At 39.8% G+C, this 27,994-nt stretch overlaps 1 protein-coding gene across 19 annotated transcripts; it reads left to right on the top strand.

Moving 5' to 3' along the window:
* Positions 1–20: 20 nt before the first annotated feature.
* On the top strand, positions 21–27,983 carry Fubp1 (far upstream element binding protein 1). 19 transcript variants are annotated; one of them, XR_003481120.2, is made up of 23 exons: positions 23–259; positions 3,808–3,898; positions 4,556–4,618; positions 5,341–5,379; positions 6,041–6,080; positions 6,443–6,495; positions 6,588–6,659; positions 6,850–6,907; positions 7,970–8,132; positions 8,221–8,319; positions 8,414–8,515; positions 8,720–8,822; positions 8,919–9,019; positions 9,291–9,432; positions 9,934–10,094; positions 12,318–12,469; positions 12,726–12,805; positions 15,536–15,673; positions 17,450–17,524; positions 22,901–23,046; positions 25,549–25,595; positions 26,464–26,599; positions 27,760–27,983. XR_003481120.2 is itself a non-coding variant. In XM_027395143.2 (22 exons), exons 1-22 carry the CDS (start codon positions 155–157, stop codon positions 26,492–26,494), a joined length of 2,052 nt encoding a protein of 683 aa, XP_027250944.1. In that variant the 5' UTR covers positions 21–154; the 3' UTR covers positions 26,495–26,869. The 19 variants fall into 19 exon arrangements, 15 of the variants coding, with proteins under 15 accessions (XP_027250944.1, XP_035307141.1, XP_027250942.1 ...); XR_003481122.2 differs by lacking the exon at positions 27,760–27,983 and adding an exon at positions 24,629–24,728 and having other exon boundaries at positions 24–259; positions 26,464–26,869; XM_027395143.2 differs by lacking the exon at positions 27,760–27,983 and having other exon boundaries at positions 21–259; positions 15,536–15,664; positions 26,464–26,869.
* Positions 27,984–27,994: the final 11 nt, after the last annotated feature.

Below are 27,994 nucleotides of genomic sequence, written 5' to 3'. Positions count from 1 at the left end.
TCGCACAAGAATGTGAGAGCGGCGCGGCGGCCGCCATTTTCTGCCTTTCTTAGCGGTTAGCGGAGCGGGGCCTCCGCGGCCGGGCGGGCGGGCGAGCGGGCGAGCGGGCGGGCGCGCGAGGAGAAGGCGAGGCGAAGGCGGCTGCAGCGCGGGCATGGCCGACTACTCGACGGTGCCTCCGCCCTCGTCGGGCTCCGCGGGCGGCGGCGGCGGCGGCGTGAACGACGCTTTCAAAGACGCCCTGCAGCGAGCGCGGCAGGTGAGCGCCGGGGCCGGGCCGGGCCGGGCCGGGGTCAGGCTCGCAGTCGCTCGCTCGCTCGCTCGCTCTCTGTCTCTCTGTCTGTCTGTCTCTCAGTCGCGCGGCCTCCGCACGGAGCGCGCCCGGGCCGGCCGGGCGGGCGGGCGGGAGGGAGGGAGGAGGAGGGAGGGCGAGCGAGCGAGCGAGCGGAGACTTCCCGGGGCGGTGCTCCCCCGGCGGTGCTCGCCCGTCCTCTTTGTGCGGCGCGGGACGGCGCCGGGAGACAAAGGCCGCTGTGCCCGCCCCTCCCGCCGCGGGCCCGGGGCCGAGGCCCCGCTGCCGCTGACCGGACCCCCGGAGCCTCTGTGACCTGCGGGCAGGGGCCGTGTGGGGCGGGGTGTGGTTCTCCCCGCAGGGCGCCGCCTCACCCGGCTCCGCTCCATCGGGTCCCCGCCAGCCTCCGCCGGGGACGCGCCGCGGCCACCACGTGCTGGGAGACGAGCGTCGGCGCCCCGGGCTGAGTGTGTGAGTGACTGTGGAGTGCCTGTGAGTGTGACTGTGTGTCTACGTGAGTGAGTGAGTGAGTGAGTGAGTACAAGTCAGGGTCGCTGGGCGAGGTGATGCTCCTGCCCTACGTGTCGGGCCTGTGGGTCCCAGCGCAGTGGACGGACTCAGATGAGTGCCTTTCCCCGGGCCTCTGGGGGCCTTGGAAAGCACAGGCTGGCCTGGGATTCAAGGCACCCTTCCCAACACACCTGTCTCTCGAGTGCTTACAGGTGTGCCCCCCCCCCCCAGCTTCTTGGTTTCTGAGGTGTGGTAATCCAGGGATCAAATGCCGATAAGCAGAATAGCTAATGCTGTGATTCGCAACAAAATCAACCTGACAGCTATGTAGAATGTTTGCGCAGGGAGGCAGCCCTGTGCGGGGTCCTGGGAGAGCATGCATTTCCTGCAGTGCACTTCATAGACAGAGCAGCAGCAGCAGCAGCCTGTACAGACCTCAGTCAGCAGGAACATAGAATTTACAGCTAGACTGGAAATGAATAAGCTGTGGTCTCTAGCAAGCACTGGTTGTGTACGCCTCTGTCCCACCAGGACTTGGTGGGTCTGGAGTATGGCGCCAGCAGATCCCCTCACTCACTGTCCTATGATAGTAAGGAGAGAGCACCTCATCCTGTAGTAGCTAGCTCTCTGACGCCCCTGAGCTCATTGTGTAGACCAGGCCTGCCTCTCTGCCTTTGGGGCTAAAGGCATGTGCCACCCATTCCTAGCTAAGATTTTGTTTTGAAAATAATTTTCTTTTCAAGTGTATATTGTGGATATGTTGACTCTTAGAGATACAGGGGTATCCTTGCTGTCTTGTCCTCCAGGACTTTGGGTCTTGCCTCGGCTTCCTGAGTGCGGGAATTACAGGCCTGCACGGCCATTACTGTCAAATGCACGTTTGTCATGTCTTTGGGGGTGGATAAAAAACATTGTTAATTTTCCAAAACACACTTATTTTATTTTTTTGTGAGACAGGGTTTCTCTGGGTAGCCGTGGCTGTCCTGGAACTAGCTCTGTAGACCAGACTGGCCTTGAACTCACAGAGATCCACCTGACACTATGCCGGGCCCAAAACACAGTCTTGAAGTGTTGCTGTGGAGCCTGCTTTAGAATTGAATTGCATGTTGTGGTGGACTGGTGAGGTTACACTGTATGTTAGGCCTGTGCTAACCATCCTGAGCTGGCTCAGATGATGTTCACAGCTGTCCTGTAAGCTCAGACTGCTTGAGAAAACTGGACAAAGACACAATTCTAGAAAGCACCAGAAGTAGATCTGCTTTACTACTAAGAAGTGTGGGCAGAAATTTAGGAAATACCTTCTGAGAATCATCTCTGAACTCCAAAATGAAAGGATGGGCCGTCTAGGAAGGTGCTAAGTGCTGGTTTTGTTTGAAGTAAGACAGAACAAGAGCTGGAAGTAGTGGCACACACACGCCTTTAATCCCAGTACTTGGGGGGCAGAGGCAGAGACAGAGACAGGCCATATCTCTGTGAGTTCAGGGCTCATAATTCCAGCATGTGAGAAGTTGGGACAAGGAATGCCAGCCTGGTCTACAGAGTAAGACCATATTATTGTATTGGGAATTGGTCTTCAGGAATTTTATTTTCATCTTTGTGGTTACCAAAGGAAATTAATTTCTAAGGTTAATTTTTGGAGAGTAATCTGATTGCTGGTGTTCCATTGTCCTGGTCAGTCTTCAATTTTTTTTTAAAGTTTTGTTTGCTCTTTTGAACAAACCAAGCACCATCTTTCATTTCCTTTTGAATAGTTGTAAAGTTGTTACATGGATGGAATATGGATATGTCCTTTATGAATTTTCTTAGAATTGAAGTAAACTCAAAAGTGTTTCTGAGCTCTAACTGTAGAGAGTAGTCAACTATCTGAGCCATTTTCCTCTGGTTCCGTATGCCGTCTTCTCTGGCACTCCGTCCTTGCTAACACCACTGTCTATCAGTCCCAGACAGTGGGCTTCAATCCCTGAGGTACTGTTTATAAATGCTGTGTTTGGAGATCAAGGGGTGGAAATGATCCATCTCCAGGTGATGCTAGGAAAACTTTCAGGAAAGACTAGATACCCACCAATGAAAGAGACTTTTAATGGGGAAGTGGCAGGTGGTTAGTAAGTTGGATCACCACTGTAGAGTTAAATTGTTTTCTTTTTCATAGACTGTATTGGGGGTGTCAGAGTCTTCTATTTGTAGATGAAAAGGAAAATCTAATGACCGTAGGAGGTATAGTTGACATGGAATATATTGACTCAACAGATCCATATTTGAATATACTCCTTAACCTCCCCCAATTTCCTATTTATAGTAAACGTAATTAGGTTAGTTCTACATCATTATCTTCAGAAGTTTTTGTTTTCCTTTCTGTTGTTTTTGTTTTGTTCTTTGAGACGGGGTTTCTCTGTGTGACAGTCCTGGATCCTGCCTTGTAGTCCAGGCAAGCCTCAAACTCACAGAGATCAGCCTGCCTCTGCCTCCAAGTATTGGGATCATAGGGGTGCCCCACCAACACCCAGTTTCCCGCATATATCTTAAAGAACATTGCTCAGTAGTAATATAAGATCTTCTTACTCAGTTATATTTTGGTCTGTGTTGAATATAGTTTCTTTGAGGTGCTTTACATTCATCCTGTTTGCTACAAGTAACCACATGTAACTTGAGCAGCATAGTGTTAACATCTCAGAATTGCCTATGTGTACCCTTTGAAGGAGGAATTGTGGCCTGGAGAAGATGGTATTAGGATCCAGATTTTCCTAGAAGCTTGTTGATTCTCTCCTAGAGATGCCCTGTTGGTTGCTTTGTTGATTTTTTTTAATAAGATCTATCTTGAGCTCAGTCCCAGACCATTAATGTTAGCTCCCTAAAGTACTGATGGCATTTTTAATTGAGTTGCAGTTTGAATTAATACTAACAAGTGAATTTTCATAATTTATTTTAAAAAAGTGTGTTGTAGGAAATTTAGAGTTGAGTAGTACATAAACGTGTGTTAGTAACCATTCTGATTTTTTTTTTTTAAGATTGCAGCAAAAATTGGAGGTGATGCTGGTACATCATTGAATTCAAATGACTATGGTTATGGGGGACAAAAGAGACCCTTAGAAGATGGAGGTAAGTTATAGCCTGAAATAATTTATCAAAATGCTACTATATATTGGTCCTAGAAGGAAAGGGGGAAAAGATAGACCCAGAAAAAAGGTAGGTTATAATTTGAGTCTAGCAGAAAGTACTGCAATAGAAAACAGTTTAATTTTTTCCTGTTTTAGGATTATGCTTAGAGTTTGTATAGATTTCATGTTAATGCTAAAAACAATAATATAAATTATTTAGGAAACACTGTCATGAGTTTTCTCAATTATGGATGTTTTTGATGTTCATTTACTTCAAAATTCACTTTAAAGGATAATGTTTGGTGCAGGTTTCCCATTTTTATTTTAGTGTTTTGTTTTATGTTTCAGATTTAACTGTAAACATGGAGTAAAGGTGCATTTGTAGCGCTTTTTATTTTTAAAAAGTATTGACACTTGTGCACTTAGTGTGCTTTTTGTTTTAGTTCTGATGGATGTATAAATTTTGATGCTCTATTTTGCCCTTTTTATGAAGGATTCTGATTGAGCATGTAGAAATGTATTGGTAGCCCTCGTGGAACTACTTGATTTCCTTTTAAGTACATTTATATTTGCAAGTGAGGTTTTTAATGTGCAAGAAAAATGAGCTAATGATGCTTCAGATGTTGTGTGTAATGTATTCTTTTTATTTTATGTGTAGATGGCTCTTGGACAAATCCGAGCAGTACAGCACACTGGGAGGGAATGCCCTCTCCTTTTAAAGGCAGGAATTTTTATTTATTACCTGTGTTCAGTATGTAACCGTGAAATAAACAAGCCAGTGGACTCTTAAGTGGACACGACTGTCTCTTGGTTTAAGTGTCTGAATTTTTGCTACACAAAACCCTTGAACTGGGAGTAGTGACCGTGCTTTGAGCTGTAGGTTGTCTGTTCTAGTGTTGTGTGCATTTGTTTATTTGAGAAAGGCACTTATGCAGTTTGCTTTGAGTTTTTGTTTTTTGCTAAGCTCATGTAGTGAAATGTTTCATGTGGGGATGATACAACAGTTTAGATTGAAACCCTCCTGTAATGCAAGCTTTCCTTTCTGGTAAAGCTTTGTCATCAATGTCAGATACACTCGTGTTTTGATATGTCAGTTTTTTATATAGTTTCCCTCAATTGTCAGTTCTTACAGTAGAAGAAGCATCATTAGCTTTTAGCATGTGGTATCTGCCAACATTTAAGCTAAGTACTCTGGTCTTTCATCATTCTAAGCCATTTTAAATGTCAGTGTATTGTTTAGACAGGAAGAGAATGAATGAAATTAGGTTTGTGGGTTTGTTTGTTTTTTTTTTTTTTTAGGATTTGGGATCTAGGTTGAATTATGGCAATTTTGGTTCAAGTGGAAAACCATATCAGCTACTTTTAATAAACCATTGGCATTCTTGCTTGGGGGGGGGGCTTTGTTTTCAATTGACAAACAATAAAAGGCATTTAATTTTGCAGATCAACCAGAAGCTAAAAAAGTTGCTCCTCAAAATGACTGTAAGTATTTTAAGCTGAGGTTTTGTTGCTACTTTTAAAAACATTTATATATAAAATTGTGTGTGGGGACCCAGAGACCAGAAGATAGCACAGGAATTCCCTCCAAGTTGAGCTGTGTAGTTACAAGCCACCTTGTGGGTGCTATGGACAGCAAGAGCAGTGTGTGCTGTTGCCCCTTGAACTGACTCTTCAGCCAGTTGTTCCTGCTCTTGATGGGTTGTGGGGTTTTGGTGTTGGAAATTTTGTTTTTGAGCCAGATAGGACCCTAACTGGCTTTGACCTGCTTCTATGTCCGTCCCCTGTGCTAGGATTAAAGGTGTGCCTTGCTACAGCCAGCAGGGTAGGAATTAAGAAGGTCTAGTTAGGATTTGCCTTTTTCTTTTTAAAATAATGGTTGTCTTTTGATTGTGGCCATGCATATGTAACATTGATTGATGAAATTATGTATATAATTTGATTACTCCAAATCTTATGCATGTGCCACTTGAAAGAGAGGTGTTTTGTATGCCATTACTAGTATATTTATCCCTTTCTTGCCACCATCAGTGGTGATTTGAATAGTCTGAAATTATTCTCTCCAGGGAAAGAATTTAGAATACTTGGTGTGCTTGTGTTAAGTAAACTTGAACTTTGATTTTTTTTTTTTCATTATTTTTTTTAGCTTTTGGAGCACAGTTACCTCCGATGCATCAGCAGCAAAGGTACAATCAAAACTTTACTTTGCGTGTTTATAACCAAGTTAGTTTATATATTTTGTATGTGTGGTTAATTTCTGTCCTGTTGGAAAGATGATGTAGAATCATTATTTTCTTTGAGAGTAAGATATTAGTGATTGGGGAAATAGGATGAAATGACACCTTTTAGAAAAAAGAGGGTAAAGTCAATTAAGTGGCATTCACTCTGAACTCTTCCCGTGGGTCTTCAGTGCTCTGTCTTGCTCACTTGTGTGTGCCCCCTCATTGAAGACCTGGGAGACACTAAGATTGGATTCATTAGATTACCTCTATATACAAGCACACATTATCTTTCTTTGAAGAAAACACTAGTTTCTGTCATTTCTTAGCAGATCGGTAATGACAGAAGAATACAAAGTTCCAGATGGAATGGTTGGATTTAGTAAGTAACATAATTTTTAAGTTTTTAAAGCATAAACCATGCTTTAGAAATTTAGAGTAAATAGTAACTTTTCCTTTCTCCTCCTCAACTAGTAATTGGCAGAGGAGGTGAACAGATCTCTCGCATACAGCAGGAATCTGGATGCAAAATACAGATAGCTCCTGGTAACGTTACTTGTCTCGTTCGTGTGCGTGTGCGTGTGTGTGTGTGTGTTCCGCCTCCTTTTGTCTAGCCCTTAAAGTTTTTTTTGAGAGTGGCTAGAAAACTTCAGTTTTTTATTTTGATTTATGTTTCTAAAGATGATGATGCCACTTATAATGTATTTTTGACCTAAACTTTTCTTTTTAATTGCAGATAGTGGTGGCCTTCCAGAAAGGTCTTGTATGCTAACTGGAACACCTGAATCTGTCCAGTAAGTTCGAAAATGTTACATCTACTCAGAGTAACCATGTGAAGACTAATGTTTGTGTTTTCATTATTTCTCCACCATTGTCTTCTGCTGATAGCCTTGAAAGTTTATGTATCATGCCTGTCTTGGGTAGGGTTCATCATCTAAACCTAAGACACAGAATTGTTACAAAGCAGGGACTGAGGTGAAACAGACATCCAGGTGCTTGCCTTCCACGTAAGAAGAACTGAGTTTGAGCCTAAGAGTTAAAACCAAAGCACTTGGTGTGGTAATAATGAGCTTGTAATCTCAGGGTTGCTCAAAGGTTGGAAACATGCAGTTTTGGGGGACTTGGTAGCCAGCCAGCATACACTGCTTGATGGGTTCAAGACTATTGAGAAGACCCTATCTCAAAAGGAGCATATTATACAAAGAAGGGTTGTGATTTGGCCTACACACAGTGCACAAACACAGGAAATGACTAAAACCTGAATTGGCTTACACACAGATGAGTCTAACCAATCTTCTTCAACAGTCGTCTTTGATTTGGGTCTTTAGTTTGTTTCTTTGTTCTGTTTTTTTTTTTTTTTTTTGGTAGTTTTCACAGTATAGCCCTGGCTGTCCTGGAACTCCCTCTGTAGGCTGGTCTTGAACCCTCAGGGATCTGCCTAACTGCTTCCCAAAGGCATGGGCCACCACTGCCCAGCACCTCCTCTCAGTGTCTTAGTTACTTCTGTTGCTGTGGCAAAAAACACCATGACCAAGACAGGCGACTTAGAAAAGACAGTATTGCCTCGTACTGCACTAAAATGTTATTAACAGCCTTCCTTTGTGTTCTTTTCTCTGGTATTGAGACACTGCTTCCATTTGTGTTCATTTGCCTAAACCATTCCTTCCTACTTGAAGACTTTTATCCCTATAACTGCATTACTATATTTGGTTTAGAGTCACTTTATCACTGCCCCATTTTTACAATTTTTCCTGCCTTTCAACATATAAATGCATCCAAATTTGACTTTTATGTTGCATTTTTGGGTAAGGTTGGTTACACTACACGTTTTTATTTGAATATTCATCTGTTAACAGGTCAGCAAAAAGATTACTGGACCAGATTGTTGAAAAGGGAAGACCGGCCCCTGGCTTTCATCATGGCGATGGACCCGGAAATGCAGTTCAGGAAATCATGATTCCTGCCAGCAAGGCGGGACTCGTTATTGGAAAGGGGGGAGAAACTATTAAACAACTTCAGGTGCTGTTATTTTGTAAAAAACTATTATTAAATCTTTTAAACTGACTTACTACCTTTTGTTAACTTGTTATATTCATGGTTTTAATAGGAACGTGCTGGAGTTAAAATGGTTATGATTCAAGATGGGCCTCAAAATACTGGTGCTGACAAACCTCTTAGGATCACTGGTGACCCGTACAAAGTTCAGGTGAATCTCACTTTGTCATTTATTTTCAAAAACATCTGATGGGGTGGGCAAATGTTTTGAGAGTTTTTCTAAATTGGTTAACTTTGTATTTTAGCAAGCCAAGGAAATGGTATTGGAGCTAATTCGTGATCAAGGTGGTTTCAGAGAAGTTCGGAATGAGTATGGTTCAAGAATAGGAGGAAATGAAGGGATAGATGTAAGTGAACCCGGAATCAGGAGTGGCTGTACCCTAATCCGTAGTGCGGCAGGCTGACATTGGATGTCCTTTTCCCGGTTTCTTATCTTGTTACTATTTGACATGATCGTTTACTATATTTGCTTTTATGATTTGATGGAGATGAATTTTGAGAAATGACTTTATATATGTATATATATATACTTCATCTTTTACTTGCCTAAGGTCCCAATTCCAAGATTTGCTGTTGGCATTGTCATAGGAAGAAATGGAGAAATGATTAAAAAAATACAAAATGATGCTGGTGTTCGAATACAGTTTAAGCCAGGTTAGTAAGGTATATTTAATGTTTTGAGAATTGATAGCTGTTAATCTATCACTCATAATGGGTTTGTGACAATTGATTGTTTCCTTGTTTTTGTAGATGATGGAACAACACCAGATAGGATAGCACAGATAACAGGACCTCCAGACAGATGTCAGCATGCTGCGGAGATTATCACAGACCTTCTACGTAGTGTTCAGGTTTGATGGAAGTTTTTATCATACCTGAAAAGTAACCCTCCACATTTTATCAGAATCCATTGATTTTTTTTTTTTTTAATTAAAATGGCTAAACACAATTCTGTGAAAAGATAGGGTTTCTGTGTGTAGCCCTAGCTACCTCAGAAACCCTAAATAAATAAAAGGAAGTTAAGTTCATAATTTCATTGCTGAGAAATATGCAAGTTGGGAAATGCCTTGTAAAATTATCAGAGTTTTTGTTCATTTTGGTTGTTTGCTTTTCCTTCCTCAGGCTGGTAATCCTGGTGGACCTGGACCTGGTGGTAGAGGACGAGGTAGAGGTCAGGGCAACTGGAATATGGGACCACCTGGTGGACTGCAGGAGTTTAATTTCATTGTGCCAACTGGGAAAACTGGATTGATAATTGGAAAAGGCAATGTATTTTAAATTCTTTGTTTAACATAGCTGAGTTTTCTGGACTCTTGTAAGCAAATAGTATCAATTTATTTTTATTTTTGGAAGTAGTTTAGTAAGAAAGGTATCGTAATCTTTATGTTAAAATGGCTCACATTAGGGTGTATATATATTTAAGTAGACCTTAATGTATTCAGTATGAGTTGTAGATGGAAGAACAGTAGATAATCCTAATAAATTACTGTCCAGTGGAATGCTACCAAGCTTTATCTAATGGCCAAATTAAATAGGTGCTTTTTTACTTATTTTGGTTTTCTCTGTGTAGCTTTGAGCCTTTCCTGGCACTCGCTTTGTAGATCTGGCTCAGGCCTTGAACTCACAGAGATCCGCCTGCCTCTACCTCCTGAGTGCTGGGATTAAAGGCGTGAGCCACCAACGCCTGGTGCGTTTAAAAATGTAGTATTTCTTACATTCTTTGAACTGTAGAGAAGTTAGTGTCTTGATTTATTTATTTTTTTAGGAGGTGAAACTATAAAAAGCATAAGCCAGCAATCTGGCGCAAGAATAGAGCTTCAGAGAAACCCTCCACCTAACGCAGACCCTAATATGAAGCTTTTTACAATTCGTGGCACTCCACAGCAGATAGACTATGCTCGGCAACTCATAGAAGAGAAGATTGGGGTGAGTAAACTTCTCGTTTGTAACATAGTTCCTGGTGCCTTTATAAAAGTGTGAATTCAACTGTGCCATGGGAAAACGGACACTTTGTAATCTGAGTTCAGGTTTTAAGGCACAGCATGTGTGCATGTAACAACATAGGAAAGATGCCCAGAAGTACAGGTAACCTGGTGAAGCATGAGTTACAAGTCTGTGAGGACAGCCGCCACCTCACAGTTACAGGAAACTACCCATCTCCACTCAGTAAAAATAGTGATGAAGATGTTTGTCTCCCATTCTACTGAAGGAACTTATAATTTCTGGCTTTTGGAACGACTGCCTGCCAATCATTAGAGGTCTGAAATGTGGGCTTGGTTTGATGGTTTGTTCTTCTGGAGTTCCTTGGTCATCTAGCCCAGCAAAGTTAATGAGCTTCCTGTTCACTTAGACCATAAAGGGAGAGACCAGTCAGTGAAAGACCTGGGGTCTGTGGATCCTGATTTCCTTAAGCACCTGCCCCTGACACTCACATGAAGTGAAGTAGAATAGAGCCCAGCCTCTGTTGTCACACACATGTCTACCTGGATCCCAGAAGGCGGAAGGTAGAGGCTACACAGAAACTCTGTCTCCATAAAACAAAAGCAAGGATGTTTCAAGTGATTTTGATACATGGTCAATTTTGTGAAGTTTTCTGGGGGTGCACCTTGACCATGGTGGCTTTATAATGAAGCAAATAGTGTTTGACTGAGCGCTTTGTTTTTTTTGGGGGGGGGGTCCGAGACACGGTTTCTCTGTAGCTTTGGAGGCTGTCCTGGAACTAGCTCTTGTAGACCATGCTGGTCTCGAACTCACAGAGATCCACCTGCCTTCCGAGTACTGGGATTAAAGGTGTGAGCCACCACCACCCGGCTTGACTGAGCGTTTTTATAGCAGTGGGGAAAATGTGAGGGCTCTTTAAGTTACTGCTAATGCTGTGGGTGTATATATATGGGCAGTGCAGATGAGACATGAGGTATTTAAATAGGACATGGGTGGGAAGGGTAGTACAGGTTCAATTGGATAGACACACAGTTGTAATTGTTCATAAACTGAAGGTGTTTGCAAGCTAAGCAATTCCAAAAGTTGACACCAGAGTAGAAAGATGAGAGTAAGCACGTTTGAATTCAGAGATCTACCTGCCTTAGAGACATACACCACTATCCCAAGCTGATCTTCTTAGCCTCATAGACCCAGATCAGGGTTTGTTACATCATTGGGAAATAATACTGGAGAAGTATTTTGTGGGGCTATAGAGATGGCACAACAGTTAAAAGCACTTAGAGCCAGATTGAGTTCCCTGTAAGAGAGCCTGTAACAATGGCACCAGAGCATCTGGTACTCTTTCAGATTGGTTTGATTGATTGATATATAGTATTCTGCCTGTGTGTGTGCCTGCCTTTGAGCCAAAAAGTGGCACCAGATCTCATTATAGACCATTGTGAACCACCATGTGGGTGCTGGGAATTGAACTCAGGACCTCTGGAATCTGGTAGAGCAGCCACTGCTCTTAACTTCTGAACCATCTCTCCAGCCCTTAAAAATAATTTTTAAAAATTGTAAGCAATTTGTTCAAAGTGTTGATATTAACTGGAGAAAAAAAAAAAAGATGTTTTAGGACATCTTGTAAGTTTTACAGGGTGGCCTACCACAGGCACATGTTTTTTAAGTCCAGCCTGGCCTACATAGTGAGTTCAGGGTCAGCAAAAGCTACATAGTGAGACCCTATTTCCAAATAAGGGAGGAAAGTGGTAAAAAGTTTTGTGATAAGCTTATAGAATAACCCTAATGTGTTGTATGCTATTTAGAAAGCTAGGATGGGCACAGCATGAGGACAGTATTTTAAATTATTGCTTTAAATGGAATTCCTGTGACAGAAGAATTCAGGGAGACTTACCTGGGAAATACATGATAGCCTGACATTAGGAAAGTAAAAGAACTAGGCAGTCTTATATAAAAAGAACGTTAAAAAAAAAAAAAAACATTGTTTGAAAAGGAGTAAGAGCTAAAGGGAATTTACTAGTTCTCTATTTTAGTGAATTTTACATGTCCATAATCTTGACTTTTTTTTTTTTTAACCATAAAGAGGGGAAGGTACATTTAAACTTTCTTAAGAGTAGTTGGCCTTTGAGTTGCTCAGTCATTACACTGTTTAAGTGTATCTTGTATGTTTTGTGTCTTTCTTTATTATTGTTTCTTTTCTTTTTGCAGGGCCCAGTAAATCCTTTAGGGCCACCTGTACCCCATGGGCCCCATGGGGTTCCAGGTCCTCATGGGCCTCCTGGGCCTCCAGGGCCTGGAACTCCAATGGGACCATACAACCCTGCACCTTACAATCCAGGACCACCTGGCCCAGCTCCCCAGTAAGTACTGAATTTGGTTGGTTCTGGGCTTTGCCTAAAGATCCTAGACGCTGGATTCAGTTCCCAGCACCGCACGGTGGTTCACAACCATCTATACATAACTGGTACCAGGAGGGTATATGACTCCAACAACAGGCATGCATATGGGTTGCACATACATGCAATACATGCACAGGCAAAACCTACACATAAAATAATGAAACTTTTTTTTAAGATTCTGGCTTTTGGTAAATGGTATTTGTCTTTTTCTTTTCAGTGGTCCTCCAGCCCCATATGCTCCCCAGGGGTGGGGAAATGCTTATCCACATTGGCAGCAACAGGCTCCCCCTGACCCAGGTAGAAGATAACCTACTGTTAACATGTTGTCTGTATTGTTTGCCTGCTACCACAATGTAAGACTGATAACAATATTTTATTAAGAAAGACTTTTCTGTTGCTGTGTTTTTGAGACAAGGTGTCAGCCTGTAGATCAAGGTGGCCCTCAGCTTCTCTTACAGTGCAAGTATAGCCCAGTTAGGCTAAACATTAACTTTAAATGATTAAAACAGAAAGCTAGAATGAAATGCTATGAAAAGTAAGTACTGTGTTTTAAGCTTTAGATAAAATTGCTATCTAGTGTGTTGTGACTTTATCCATAATAGTTCATATTTGTAAAATAATGTGTCTAACACTGCTAAGTTCCTAAAGAGGATGAATATAAATCATTGCTGATAAGGCACCTTAAAATATTAGCAAAAATTAGGTTCCTAATACACACCAAAGCTCTGAAATATGTATTTCTTCTTCTAATCTGGATTTTCTGTATCATTGTGTTCTCATTTACATGCTCCCAAACTGGTTTTGTTTCCCCACACACACACTTTGCAGCCTTTTAGTTTAGAATTCAGTGGAGAAATTTCAAAGAACATGTTCCGGGTTGTAGATTACTTTCTACATGATATATTTATTTTTGAAAAACCAAAGTAATTGAGCTAAATGTAATTGCTTTGCTGGAATTGTTAAACATTTTAATATTTTAATGTGGCCCAATAATATATATGTTAAAATCATAGGAACTTTGCTCAGTCACCAAATAACCACAACTTCTGCTCATTTAAGAAACAACTTGAGCCAGGCGATTAGCACCCAGAAGGCAGGGGCAGATGGATCTTTTGAGTTTGAGGACAGCCAGGGCTATGCAGAAAAACAGTCCCGGGGAAGGAAAAAAAAGAAGCAGCAGCAGCACAACTTGAATTGTGGTGGCATCTGAGTGTGCAGGATGGGTTTATGCCAGGAGAAGAGTGTGTTCCCAGTATGAGCAGTAATGGACTTGGAGGGTGTGGGAGTGGCATCAAATATGATTGCACTACAGACAGTTTTAAATGAAGCTTTCCTTCCCTTCATTCTAACAAGCATTTAGGAATGGCGTGTTTAAATAGAAGAAGAATCAAAAGGTTTTATCTGGGTAACTTCGATTGCATGCACTATGAGTGGTATTTGGGATAACTGCTGTGGTTAAGAAAATTATACAAGGCTGAAGATGTGGCTCACTGGTTAAGAGCACTGGCTGCTCTTGCAGAGAACCTCGGTTCAGTTCCCAGCACCCACATGGTTGCTCACAACCGTTTGAATCTCCAATCTCAGGGCATCCAACATCTTTTTCTGGCCTCCATGGGCAGGCTCTTCACCTATATGGTGCACAGACATGTACTTAATGTACACAAATAATACATTTTAAGATCTCAAAGGAAAATATTCTGTAGTGTTTTCACATTTTGATTAGTAATGGTGATGTCACTGTAAGATCTGGTCAGTGAGTGTGGCTCTCGGTGTTGCCTTTGGTAGATAAGAAACCCATCTAGCAGAAATACTGTCTAAGCTCAGGTTTATCAACAAGTTAATGACTCAGGATCATTGTTGCTTATGCTTTACTTTAAAATGTATTGTATTTTATTGTCTCTGTTTTCAAGAAACTACTGTTAGAAGATTGAGATTTATATAGTTGTCAGTAGTCCTAGAACTAGTTGATTGTGTGAAATTGAGTGACCTTTCTGAGACTCTTCTTGATCTTAAATGAATAATTGGGTTGCTACTGTGTTAAAGAATAGTAAGTTCTCAGTACATGCTGATTACAAGTAAAGGACCACATTTGTTTGGGTTAGGACAATGAGCTTGGTGCAGGGGGTGCTAACCATGACCCGAGGTCATGGAGATTTGTGAAGAGTCCAGAGAGAAATGGGACTGATAAAAGTTCAGATCCCTGCACTCAAATCAGGCAGCTCAGAATACTCAGAACTCCTTTTCCAAGGTCTAACACCTTCTAGACACCTCACTAAGCATAGATACAGGTAACACCTAATTATAAGTAAATAGAAAATTAGTTATACTAAAAAAGGATAAGCAATTCAGGAGAACATCCAGAATCAAACTCCCGCCTCCCAGCACATGTACACACAAGAGCAAACATGCTCTCACACGCCTACACAAAAGAATAGGACAGGAGGTCCATTTCGTGAAAACATTGACAGCAGAGGCCACAGCATGAATCCCAGCACTTGGAGAAGTAGAGGCGGAAAAGGTGGACATTGAACACCAGCCTGTGTCAGTTACATGGGGCAGGCGTGGCTTCAAAAATGTGTTTGTGGGAGGTGTCAGATGACACACTATGCTTGGGATACCTGAAGATTGTACAGATGTGAACTATAGCAGTAATTTCAAGGTTGTAAGATACAGAATCTGTGTCTTGTGCAAATCAGCCTATAGATGTCTTCTGTACACAACTGTTGCTCTTTGCAGGGGGAGGGAGAAAAGCCAAGATACAGGATTGGGCTGACACAAACCATTGGATTTTAAGCCAAAAGACCATTCCTATCCTGGTTCCATCATTCACTAACTGTGTAAGCTGGGAAATTTCTGAGCTGAGGCTCATGTTTCTGAGCTGAAAGCCAAATGTTAGCAATGATAATACTAGAAATACTTGGAAGTTTCCATTTGTTGTGAATTTTCTAGTCTGTCAGGGATCCCTAGAAAAGTATTGATTTGTGAATGTACATGTAACAGTGAAATTTTTCTTTTCTTAAATTGTAGCTAAGGCAGGAACGGATCCAAACTCGGCGGCGTGGGCTGCTTACTATGCTCACTATTACCAACAGCAGGCACAGCCCCCGCCTGCAGCCCCTACAGGGGCACCAACTACAACCCAAACCAATGGGCAAGGTAACTACGGTAATTGAAAAATTTTTTTTTCCTACTTTAAAGCCAACGTTTATGTTTGGATGTATGTGTGAAGTACATGAGTGTGTCATACCAACATCTTTTTTCTTTGACTTTCAGTTCTGGGAATTGAACCCAGGGCCTGTGCATGCTCTGCTAACACTAAGTTAGATCCCTAGACCTGATATTTGGAAGACTCCATTGTGACTGGGTAAACATACTAAGTCACTTTGAAATAGTAACAAACCATAGTGAAAGTTGGAAGAACGATGTCAAATACCAAAACAGTCACTGTTTTGTCCCCCATTTTCTCCATTACTCTGATATGTCTGTTAACACTTAGGAAAAGAACTACTCAAAACTATTATCCTTATACATACTTGTGTTCTCATTCCAAATATATAACCATCGTCAGTTCTCAGCGTTGGTTCATCACTGATATATACACAGCCCTTGCTTAGATTTGCCGGTTGTCCAGGGTTTTTGAGATCTATCTAGTAACATACAACATATTTATTAGGTCTGTTAAGTCTCAAGATGGATCAGTTCCTTTTTTTTTTGTGTGTGTGTGTGTGTGTGAATTTTCTTATTTTATGTACGTTGGTGTTTTGTCTGCATGAATGTCTTTATGAGGTTATTGGATTCCCTGGAACAGGAGTTACTGAAAATTGTGAGCTGCCATGTGGATGCTGGGAATTGAACCTGGGTCCTCTGGAAGAACAGTCAGTGCTCTTAACCACTGAGCCATCTCTCCAGCCCCCTCAGTCTTTCCTTTAATAGCTCTAAAGAGTGTAAATCGATTGTTAAGTAGCTGTCAGCTTAGGTCCCTTGGAGTTACAAACCCTGATCACTTACTTGGTCACACTGCTATTTGCCGTGTTTTTGTACTGTGATACCTCCACTTGTTATAAGGAATTATTACCTAGTATTTTGCTAGAATTGTCTCCCTCAGCCTTAGTCTCTTTAATAAGCCCTGCCTTAGTAAACTGCTATTACTATAATTGTTAACTGTTGGTTGCTGTCGTTGTATTTTATTTGCTATTTTACTACAAGAAATAGCTTTTTTTTAACTGCTTTTGTTCTATTTTCCTAGATTTGGGTGGTTGGGATTATCTTCAAGGTGACTCTGGTGTCCTCTGACATTCTTCAGGTGCTTCCTTAGTACCTGACACAGTGAGATACTTTGTCTTCTGAGCTCCAATCAGTGAGCTATTCACCTTTTCCCAAGGGTAGAATTGAGAAACCAGAGTATACTTGTTATTTAAATGTTAATGATCATAACCCTTTTCAAAATAAGAGTATTAGAAAGTGTGTTTGGGGGATGGCAAGGTAGTAGTGCTTGTTTTCTACAGAAGACCCAGGTTCAGTTCCCAGCACCCACATGGTGACTCACCATAAGTAATCCCAGGGCATCCAGTGCCCTCTCCTGACCTTTGAGAGCACCAGATACCTTCAGTGCATAATAAATAAGCATGTGCACAAAACACTCATACAGAAAATACAAGTCTAGAAAGGCTTTTGAGGTATGTTTATAAACGTGCAGGCCCAGACATACCTTCCATTTCTACTCTCGTGCTTCGAAACCAGCCAGAAACCTGGTGTCCTATAGTTGTTTCGTGTGCTTTTACTTAACAACCATCTCGCCAGCTTCTCTGTGCACCCGTCTGTACCTGCTGTCAAGTGTGTCCCCACAGCAGTGCACGCTAGTACACAGCTCAGTGGTGCAGGGGAAAATGAAAAGTTGCCCTCAAAATTTAACTTTGTTTTGTTTTTGTTTTTTTTAACAAGGAGATCAGCAGAATCCAGCTCCAGCTGGACAGGTTGATTATACAAAGGCCTGGGAAGAGTACTACAAGAAAATGGGTATGCTGTGCATTTGAATTCATTAATTAAATGAGAATTTAGTAAATACACATTAGAAGGCTAGATTTTGCTTTAAAAAAACACATTTGTTCTGTCTTTAATACTTTATATAAGGATCTCTATATTTTTATGATAAACAAGAAAGGTGACATTCTAAAATCATTGGATTTACAGCATATATTAAAGGCATTCAGAGAAATTTAAGAATTGTGCTTATATGGCAAGGAAATGCATTTGTCAGCAAGTTAGTAGAAATTTCCTTACTAGGAAATAATATATGTGGCTTTAATTATACTTTTGTGTAGTTGTCTAAATGGAATAAGGTTAAATTTTAGAGCCCCAAGCAAAGGAGTTATGAGTTTTACTGGAAACTAAGCGGGAAAATTAGCTCACAGTGACAGGAATTGGACAGCTACTGAATGTATACCACACACAGCCATGGTGACTGTAAAAAGTACTTCTAGCTAGAGACACAACTTTCTACAAAGCTACTTTCAGAGTTTTCTGCTTGAACAGCTGTTTAGAGAAGTGATAACAGCGTTATGCTCCTGAGGCTAACATGTGCTAGCTTTTTCTCTTTTAACCTTATCCCAGGCATGTTATGACAGTGAAACCTGAAAACAGTGTTCTGTGTGATTATACATGATTGTATAATACTTCAGAGGAGGAGGAGAAGTATATTAGTCATTTTGTGATAGCCAGTGGTCAAGGCATGTAGCTACCTTAACTCTGCTGAAGTAACAGTAATTATTATTTTATTATTATTATTATTATTATTATTATTATTATTATTATTATTATTATTATTATTAGGAATTGAGCATGATAAGGCCAAAGCTTGGAATCTGTGCTGTTATGTCCTGTGGTTTGTTTACATGGGAAGTCAGTTTTCAAATGTTTTCCATTCTGTACACTTAAAGTGTTAATTGTAGCTTTTATTGAGCATAGACATTTTAACTAACTTTGGTTTTAGTTTTTTACTAACACTTCCCAGCACACAGTCGATGAATATAGATGACACAATTGTGTGTGGGGGTCTGTTTTCTTCATTTGTACTTTTCTGTAATAATGAGGGAGGATCTTCATGTTTTGCACAAAATAGACTGAGCAATTTCCTGCCACATAACTCTTGAAACACACTTAGGTAATTTAGTTAAGTATTAAATAGTTTTAACTGTATGATAGTTAAACTAATTTTTCCTATAAAAATTCTTTTAATCTTCTGAACCCATTGTCCTCAATATCTTTTTAAAATAATCACAAATAAGAGACCTTAAAGTGAAAAGTTTTGGTTTAGGACTGAGGAGGTAGATAAATAAGAGTGCTTCAGGACCTAGGTTCTGTGGTGATGTATTATTTGTGATTTAATAAAGCTTGCTTGAGGATTCAGAAAGCAAAGCCATAGAAGCCAGGCACACACTTAATCCCAGCAGCCAGAAGCAAGGAGGTGGTGGTACACCTTTAATCCTAGAACTCAGGATTAATTGATAGTCCGAAGCCACCCAGAGCTATGAAAGATTGATCCAGTCCTAAAGAGAAATAGCTCATGAAAAGATGATCCCAGCACCTGAAATCACTCAACTTTAATCCCAGCATTGGGGGCGGTATATAATAAGACAGGAGCAAGTCTCAAGTATCAGTGATTCACTCACTCTCCAACCACACTGGGGTTAGGGAGACATTCAGTGTCAGGATTCTCCAGCCATACTGAGGATCGGCTGCAGGATCAGCCCATTCAGCCTGAGGTGTAGTGGTAAGAGACCGTGACCACTGCTTTGCTTTTCTGTTCCATAGCTTGAAATTTTGAGTCTTTTATTTGAGTTATGACTTTGAGTCTTTTATTTTTTGTGCAATAGGGTTCAAATCCCTACTACATCTTAAAAAGCTGAACCTGGCCAGTTGCGTGTCCTGGTAACCTCAGTTGGAAGGCAGGCTCTTCCCAGGAGCTTGCTGACCAGCTATAAGTTCTGACTTGGTGTGTTTGAAATGGAAAGAATATCTTGAAGGCTCTTGGTCTTAATTGAATTAGTAGAGTACTTGGCTAACTAGCTCACATGGGTTCTGGGTTCAGTCACCAGTGATCTTTTATCTCCAAAGTAGCCTGATCAGACTTCCTGATTCCTTGCTCCCAAGTACCTTCTTCACAAACCCAATAAGCAAGAAGAACGCTTATTTGTGATAAAGACTCACGTAACTCAGGCTGGGACTGCAGTTGAAACTTATATGGCTGAGGTGATTTTGGACCCGCACTCCACTTGGTCCAAGGTTACAGCCTGTGCCACCATACCCAGGTTTTCACACAGATTGGGGCCCTCATTTTTAGCTTTTGCTAAAAGCAAATCCATTGTTAATAAACTAAATTGTCATCATCTCCCCAGTAGCAACCCTCTACTAAAAGATCTAAATTCCTGAGGTACCACTTCAAGAAAATTTCAAAGACTTCTTTTGGGGTTCTTTGTTTTTGTTTTTTCAAGACAGGGATTCTCTGTGTAGCTTTGGAGCCTGTAATTCAACTCCAGTTGCTCTGTAGACCAGGGTTAACCTCAAACTCAGAGATCTACCTGTCTCTGCCTCCTGGGATTAAAGGTGTGCACCACCACTGCCTGGCAACACCAAAGATTCTTACAGATGAGATTCTAGGTTGGAGGAAGAGGTGTTTTGCGTCATGAGGCAGAACAGAATATGGAGTGGCAGAGGTTATAAGTAGAATAAAAACATCTATAATCAGTAAGGAATTGTGCATCAGAGTTACAGGTAATTCCCATTTTGAGGAAAGTAAGTGAAGCCATTTGGGGTAATGTTTTTAAGAGCCCCTTGTAGGACATTGAGTAAGATGACTCAGTAGGTAAAAACAGTTGTTCAAAGACTGATGACCTAATGTCCAGAAAGGCTACTTACCAATTTCTGACATCTACACACATATACATGTCCTGTATGCTCAGACATACAAACTATACTCAACAGTTTTTTTTTTTTTAAGCCCTTACACTGCTAAGTATTGACACTGAAGACATCTGATACCTTGAAGCCCAGAGAATATGACTGTAGAACAAATGCAGGTCTATGAAGAAATAACTGAGCATGGTGATCTGTTGAATAAGGGTGGCTCCTACAGAAACAGTGAGGCTTTCTATTGAGTTACACATAAATACTGGGGAGTGCCTGCTAAGATGCAAATCAGATTCAAGTGTCAGAAGATTGGCAAGACTAACCGGTGGGGAGTTGGGAGGGTGTGATGGAAAGGCAGGGTCAGGTGAGACCTAGAATGAATTAATTGGTCAGAGTTGTTTGGGGATTTGAGTTTTTCATACAGACTATGTGAGCCTGAAGAGTGCTTTACAAGTCCATCTATCTTATGTCAAAACCAGGGTTGCTCTCACATGCACAGTTTATAAAAGATATTGTGTGCTTTTAATACCCTGTTTGGGTATTTGAGAGTTTTCTAAATTTTGAAACTTAGTTTGAATTGTATCTCCTTTCAAGATCCAAATGTTAAAATCTTGAGAAGTTATTTATGGAAAGTAAAAATAGAGAATTTCTGTACTATTAGTTTTTTTTTGTTTTTTGTTTTTTGTTTTTTTGTTTTTTTTTGTTTTTTTTTTTTTTGCATTGCCCAAACAAGCCTCCTGCCCTGTGCATTTTAAGTTTGAGTCATAGATCTCAGTTTTTGTTCACATAGTTGGTTGGACTTATTCTGTGAGCAGTTTTACAGTGTGTGGCAGGCTACAAAATGTAAAAGGTGTCCCTTTGTCTTCCCATAGAGCTCCCTGTTCATGTAGCCAGATACATAAAAGAGAGCTTGCTCGTTAGCTTTTTTTTGCACTAGCAATTTTTTTTAATTTATTTATCATGTATACAATGCAGGCCAGAAGAGGGTACCAGATCCCATTACAGATGGTTGTGAGCCACCATGTGGTTGCTGGGAATTGAACTCAGGACCTCTGGAAGAATAGTCAGTGCTCTTAACCTCTGAGCCATCTCTCCAGCCCTGCACTAGCAATTTCAAAAAGCTAGAAAAATGGTGTCATCAGTGACAGGTTTGGCCGGTGTGTTTAGCCAAATGTACTTCATTTATATTTTATGCCTGAGCCATTGCAAAGTATGTTGCAGACCAGTTTGTTTTAAATATATTGAATAATACCCTGTGTTCTTAACTAGTGTACTAAGAAACTGTCTCTACAGTTATTTTGTCTTCCCTTACAGAATCTGTCCAATATTCCTATGATTTGATGATTTTATTTCTCATTTGATAACTCAAAATGGTCACTGCTTAGAAACAAAACAACTACTTAAAGCTGAGTTTTACATGTTTCATTGATTGTGTTCTTTATGTCATCTGCCAGACTATTTTTAGCAAAACTGTACTCTGATATGAACATAGTAGGTCTTTGTGTGTTATGGCTTGAGTGCGTGCGTGTTTTGTATCTTTATAAAATACTGATTAAATATTTATAAATGTCAGTAGGTCTCTATTGTAGGGTAAGACCAATAGTATAACAGATGACCAAAACAGATAAAGAATTGTGACCTGGGTATGGTGGCTTATGCCTGTCATCCTGGCGCTCTGGAGGCCGAGGCAAGTACATCTCTGAAGATGAGGCCAACCTGGTCTACATAGCAAGAGCTCCAGGCCAGCCAAGCTGGATAGTGAGATCCTGATCTGTCTGACCCGCCTGTGGTGGTAATGGCACATACCTTTAGTCCCAGTACTGGTAAGGCGGAGACAGGCGGATCTCTCTGAGTTCAAGGCCATCTTTGTCTACAGGGCCAGTTCCAGGACAGCCAGGGCTACAAAAAGGAACCTTGTCTGAAAAACCAAACAAACAAACAAAAAAATAGAATCTAAAGTAGTTTCTTCTCCTTCCTTGTCAAAGATTATGTCTGAATTTTTGCCTTTGTTTCTAAAGCTATGTGAGTTTGCATTGTTTGTCTTTATTGATAGTTCAATGAACTAAAGACTACAATTTGTGATTAAGATGAAAAGAACCTATTTTTTGTTTGTGCTGCACTTTTCTCCCTCTCTCTTTAAGGCATATTTAAGATAAACAGTAGCTGAAGGGGCAGTGACACATACATAATCCCAGCTCTTGGGAAGTTGGCAAGAGGATTACAAGTTCTGAGCCAGACTGTGCTGCAGGAGTGAAACCCTGTCTCAAGAGAAACAAGGACCTCTGGGCCTGTCATATAAACTGTATATACAGTGGGTGGAAATTTGTATTAAAATTCAAGGGTTTCTTTTAGGTCAACAAGGGCAGACACAAGAATATTCAAAGACTTGGGAGGAATATTACAAGAAGCAAGGTATCTTTACTAGACAAGAGATTCTGTGAGACTTAATTATAGTTGGAGCAATAAAGTTCCTCTCTTTTCCTGAAGGTCAAGCAGTTCCTGCTCCCACTGGGGCCCCACCAGGTGGTCAGCCAGATTATAGTGCAGCATGGGCTGAATACTATAGACAGCAAGCAGCATACTATGCCCAGACAAGTCCCCAAGGAATGCCACAGCACCCTCCAGCACCTCAGGTATAACACGCTTGCTAATTGGTTTTTGGTTTCTTTTTTCTTTTTTTTTCCTCCTTGTTCCCCCCCCCACACACTTCAACCATGTTTTCTGCATGTTTGTCTGTTTGGGAATATGTTCTACTTTTTACTGGTAAAGTATAATTGCGATAGTGTGGTGTGTTTGGGGATTTGGTTTTTTTTTATAATGCTTTCTGGCATCTGAGTGCTATTTTTATAATGCCTTTGATTTTAAAAAATAAATTTTCTTCCCCCAGGGATTTGCAAATCATGCAAGAAGCCACCATCATTTATATTAACCAGTTTTTCTTTCTTAAAGGATTCACTCCTGAATTAGCTCCATTTAAAGGATTTTCTTTAACTTTTTGTGTATCTCTTATGTATCTCTTCTGCACAGGGCCAATAATAAGAAGTGGACAATACAGTATTTGCTTCATTGTGTGGGGGAAAAAAACCTTTGTTAAATATATGGATGCAGACGACTTGATGAAGATCTTAATTTTGTTTTTGGTTTAAAGTAGTGTTTTCCCCCCCTTTTTTTATTTTGAAAATGTACAAAATATCTATCACTACTGATAGGAGGTTACTATTTCTGTGTAGAAATGAAAATTGGTTTGTTTTTAGTCCTTAGTGTAGATGTACACATTCCAGCAAATGTATTTGCAACTATTATGTGGTCAATGCTTTGTGATATAAATGTACTTTTTCAATGTATACTTTCACTTTTAAAATGCCTGTTTTGTGCTTTACAATAAATGATATGAAACCTCCTGTGTCGGTAAGTTGGATATATGTGGGTAAAGGATTCATAATTTCTTAGCAGTGATAAATTAAGATACATATACACAAATCTATAAGCTTTCCCCATGAAGTACTGAGTTTTTAAACACTGGCATGTTTTTCCCCCTTGTAGTATAGTGGTAGATTGGAGGATCTTTTCTGTTGTATTTGGCTGTTTCAGCACAAGTAATCCTGATGTCTTCATTTTTCCCTTCTGTTTGATTAGAAACTGCATGTGTATACAGTGATCTTTAGTATACTTCATTGCATTAACAGTGAAATTTCCTTTTATATATGAGCACTGTTTCAGACCTGTACTGCTGCTACAACAGTTAACCTTTCTGTTCTTCACTTATTTCCAAGACTGTTTCAGCATAACTCATTTTGAACAGTTTTCAGACAGTGATTTGAGTAGTTTATAAGAAGCCTTTTGTTTTTTCATGTAAAGCAACTCTTTCAATGTATATAATAGTGTGTTTCTTTCTAAATTTAGGATAGAAAAGTAAATAGTATGCAAAAGTATAGCTACATTGCATCTGCCATTGAAACATTTGGGGTATGAAGATGTTCGAACTTTTTTCTTTTTGCAGTATAGATAAGCATTGTCTTGTAATTGCACAAGTCCAGTCATTGAATCTATTAATTTTTGTGTATTTGAATCATTTTATTACTCTTTAACATTCATGCTGAAGTTCTGATGTTTTGTTGAAAACCATTGTTTTACTCTGCATATTTGTTGGCTCTTTGCATATTAATCTATTAGACTACATGCAAATACAGTCTGTCTTGCCATTGTCTGTTGAAGTGCAGGTTTGATCCAGCCAGTATAGAACTAGCTCTGTAGGGGTGAGGAGGACTGTGCTGTGTGTCACCCTTGATTGTGTTCCTTCAAGGAGCATTGCACTGTAAGTACATCAGCGTGACAAATTGATGAACTGCAACAGTGTCTTTTTGTCATGTTCCACATAATGCAATTGCTATATTCTGTGTGAATATTATGTTGGAATACAGTGCTGATATTATGGGAAACCATAACTGCCATAGAATATTTTATAGTTCTGTATTTTTTTTTAAGTGAGCTTAATGGGTAAGTATTTTTGATATGCTTTAGCTAATAGCTAAAGAAAATTGATCATTAACAAAGTTGAATAGTATTATCTATCGTGGCTCCTAAAATGCCGATTTTCAGTGTAAAATGTGCATCTTTTATAGTGATATGAAACACTTGAAATGTGTAGGACAGAAGTGTTTTCAGATTGCAAATTATAAGCCATGTAGCATTTAACACCTTTGTATAAATGTGTTCTATCACCTGTGGGGAGCACCATTTGTTTTGGCATATACTTTAAAGGAAGGTGTGTGAGGCCAAAATACTGAGATAATAGGGCAGAAACCAGTACAGCTGATTGTGGATGTTTTGAAATGTTTTTGACTGTTTTATGTAACTTAGAGTGACTTCCCTAACCCCTATTTAGATCTGTATACATAGTCTAGTTAAGGAGTTATCTATTCTCTTAAGTGTAGGGTATTGACATGAACAATTTCAGTATTTTGCATGATGTTGTTGCATAGATGACCTAGGAAAGTGGTGCACTTAGTAATTAAACTGAAGGAAATAGTTGGATTCAGTATCATAGTTCACAAGTTGGAGGCTGTTGATTTTGATTCGTTTAAAGTTTAAAATCTTTATTAATTGCAAACAGTGCAATTATTTATACTTCACAGTGCCTTCCCAGACCTTCCACCTTAGGTTCTGCTGCAAAAAGCAACAGGTAAGCACAGCCTAAGGACATATGTATAAATATATCAGTGCATTGATGTTGTCCCTGTGAGGTCTCTGTGGTTGTGTACTCACTCGAAAGCAGTCTGCCACTGCTTCCCCAAGTGTACTCTGTTACCTATGCTACCATTCTAGTGGAAAGTCCGTTAAGTTGTTCAAGCAACTGTTTATACTTTTGGGTAATGGTTTTTTTTTTATTTTAATTTTTTTCATTAAAATTAGTAGATTGCTGCTATAAATGAAAAACATCTGAATCTTTTTGTGCCTCCCTCCCCCAAGTTATAGAAGTGTTACAGTAAGAATAGTTAATACTTGATTCGGTCAGAAATTTCAACAGCCTTCACAGCCTGTTTGTATAACTGATAGGGCATTTTCTTTATCCTCCAAACCTGGGGGGTTTGTTTTATTTTTTCCTCTTTTATTACTGCTTTAAAGTATAGTAATTCAGTAAGAACATTTTGGGTCAGTGGTAGACAGTTCTGTTTTCATGACTTATATTTGCTGACAAGGAAGAATAAGGAATATTGGCAGTAACTTTTGAAAAAAAAAAAAAGGCATGTGCATCAGTGAAATGTTAACTGTGTAACAAATAACCTTTCATAGTCTGCATAACCAAGTTTCTGATTTATAACTTAATAACTGACGCTGCATTTATTTTTTGCCAGTTTAAAATGTTTGTGTTCTTAGCAATGTTTATAACTAGTACATATTTTGACTTAAGATGACTGTCTTAAAGCAGCACCGTATCAGTTTGTTTTTATTCAGTTTCTAAAATGTGCTGATCCTATTAAAAAAAACTCCTGCTTATCTTTACAACAAAGAGAACTATTCAAAAATACTGCCTTCATTTTCACACACAGTGCTGAAGATGCTGCAAGCACCAAATCATAGCTCATAAATCAGGTCCTGAGATAGTTACCCATAAAGAGGAATCCTTTCAGTGTATGCCATTGGTGAGCCGATGAGCATGGACCATAGAAGGGCTCAATGTAGAAGGTAAAATTGGCAAGTCATAATTGAGAAGTATGAAATGTATTCCCATACATAATGATACAGGGTGTAATGTACCTGCTCTTGATCACTTTTCATTTTAAAGTGCTGTTCACTTAAATGTTCCATGAACTGTTGAGTTAAAATTATATAGTTATTGCACATGCACTGTGTGTGTGTGTGTGTGTGTGTGTGTGTGTGTGTGTGTGTGTGTGAGAGAGAGAGAAGAGAGAGAGAGAGAGAGAGAGAGAGAGAGAGAGAGAGAGAGAGGGATCTGCATGTTACGTAGAAAACAAATCTCTGTAGAGAAGTATTGGTTAGTTATACTTTTTGTGTGGAAGTCTGGAGAATGCTTATACATGCTGGGGATTGTCTGTCTTGTTGAGGTTTAATTCATTACCATGACCGTCACTGTGCTTTAAGCATTTTAGTAGCACCATTCTTAGCCTCTAAGTAAACTGGGAAGCAGAAAACGTGAGCCAGTGGGCGTGAAAATGTGAGCCAGGAGATTTTAAGGGCAGTAGAAAATTGAATGGTTTAAATTGAAATTAAACTCATTTAATATTTAAACAAGTTTACAGCTTTTTTTAATGACATACATGTTAGTGTAGTGATAATTTTGAATTCTTTGATGTTTGTTTCAGAAATGCGTATACTTGTTTTTTGGTAATGGGGTTCATTTTGATATTAAAACTAGTGATTTGATACTAGTAAATTGTCTTCTTAAATATCTTGGTAGTTAATTCATTAAAGTGAGTTTAGATAGCAGTAGTGAGTGAGTGCTCTCGGGAGGGAAGTTTTCATTGACTTGAATGCTTTGCCAATGCAACCAGTTCTTCCTGAAAATAGTTACGTGTCATCTAGAATATTGATGTAGACTTAACTGATCACTGGAGATGTCTCATTTTTATTTCTGCAAATTCTGCCTGCCTTTAAAATGCATTTTCATAGTACTTAGAGATAATTTGACTGAAAATAACCCTATTTTCTGTTTGATCAGTCAATTGACTTTGAGTGATTTTTTAAATTGATGCTTAAAGAAGCAAAGCCCAGGGCTTTATTTTCTTCAGTGATACCCTAAAGAAACTTAATGCATTTGCGAATATATATATATTTTCTTATGCATGCTCCATGCATTTTCGTCCTGAGAAAAGTGTTCTCTACAGAAACTACCCGTGTGTTAACAGAAGATTGGCTTAAAATGGCTACTGTGATGGGAACAGTGTCTTAGGGAGATGCAGCTTGGACTTGAGGTAAATTGAATACTTTACAAACTGGTTTAGAGTTTCCTTTAATGACATTGTATGTAAAGGGCATGTGATTGTTGTAATTTTGTATTCGTTATGGTTTCCTTAATTTAAAAATAAATGTACAGTGATTACTATTACAAGAGTGCTTTAG

This window comes from Cricetulus griseus (genome assembly GCF_003668045.3).
Source record: "Cricetulus griseus strain 17A/GY chromosome 1 unlocalized genomic scaffold, alternate assembly CriGri-PICRH-1.0 chr1_0, whole genome shotgun sequence".
NCBI lineage: Eukaryota > Metazoa > Chordata > Mammalia > Rodentia > Cricetidae > Cricetulus > Cricetulus griseus.
The sequence above is the reverse complement of the archived record's forward strand: the minus strand, read 5'-3'. Positions and strand labels throughout refer to the sequence as shown.

Bases quoted from the DNA above. Each gene is read 5' to 3' on its own strand.
- Fubp1 (XM_027395141.2), top strand. From the start codon at position 155: ATGGCCGACTACTCGACGGTGCCTCCGCCCTCGTCGGGCTCCGCGGGC. The intron at 8,823-8,918 runs GTTAGTAAGGTA...TTGTTTTTGTAG, and splicing joins TCGAATACAGTTTAAGCCAG to ATGATGGAACAACACCAGAT. The intron at 23,047-25,548 runs GTATAACACGCT...TATACTTCACAG, and splicing joins AGCACCCTCCAGCACCTCAG to TGCCTTCCCAGACCTTCCAC.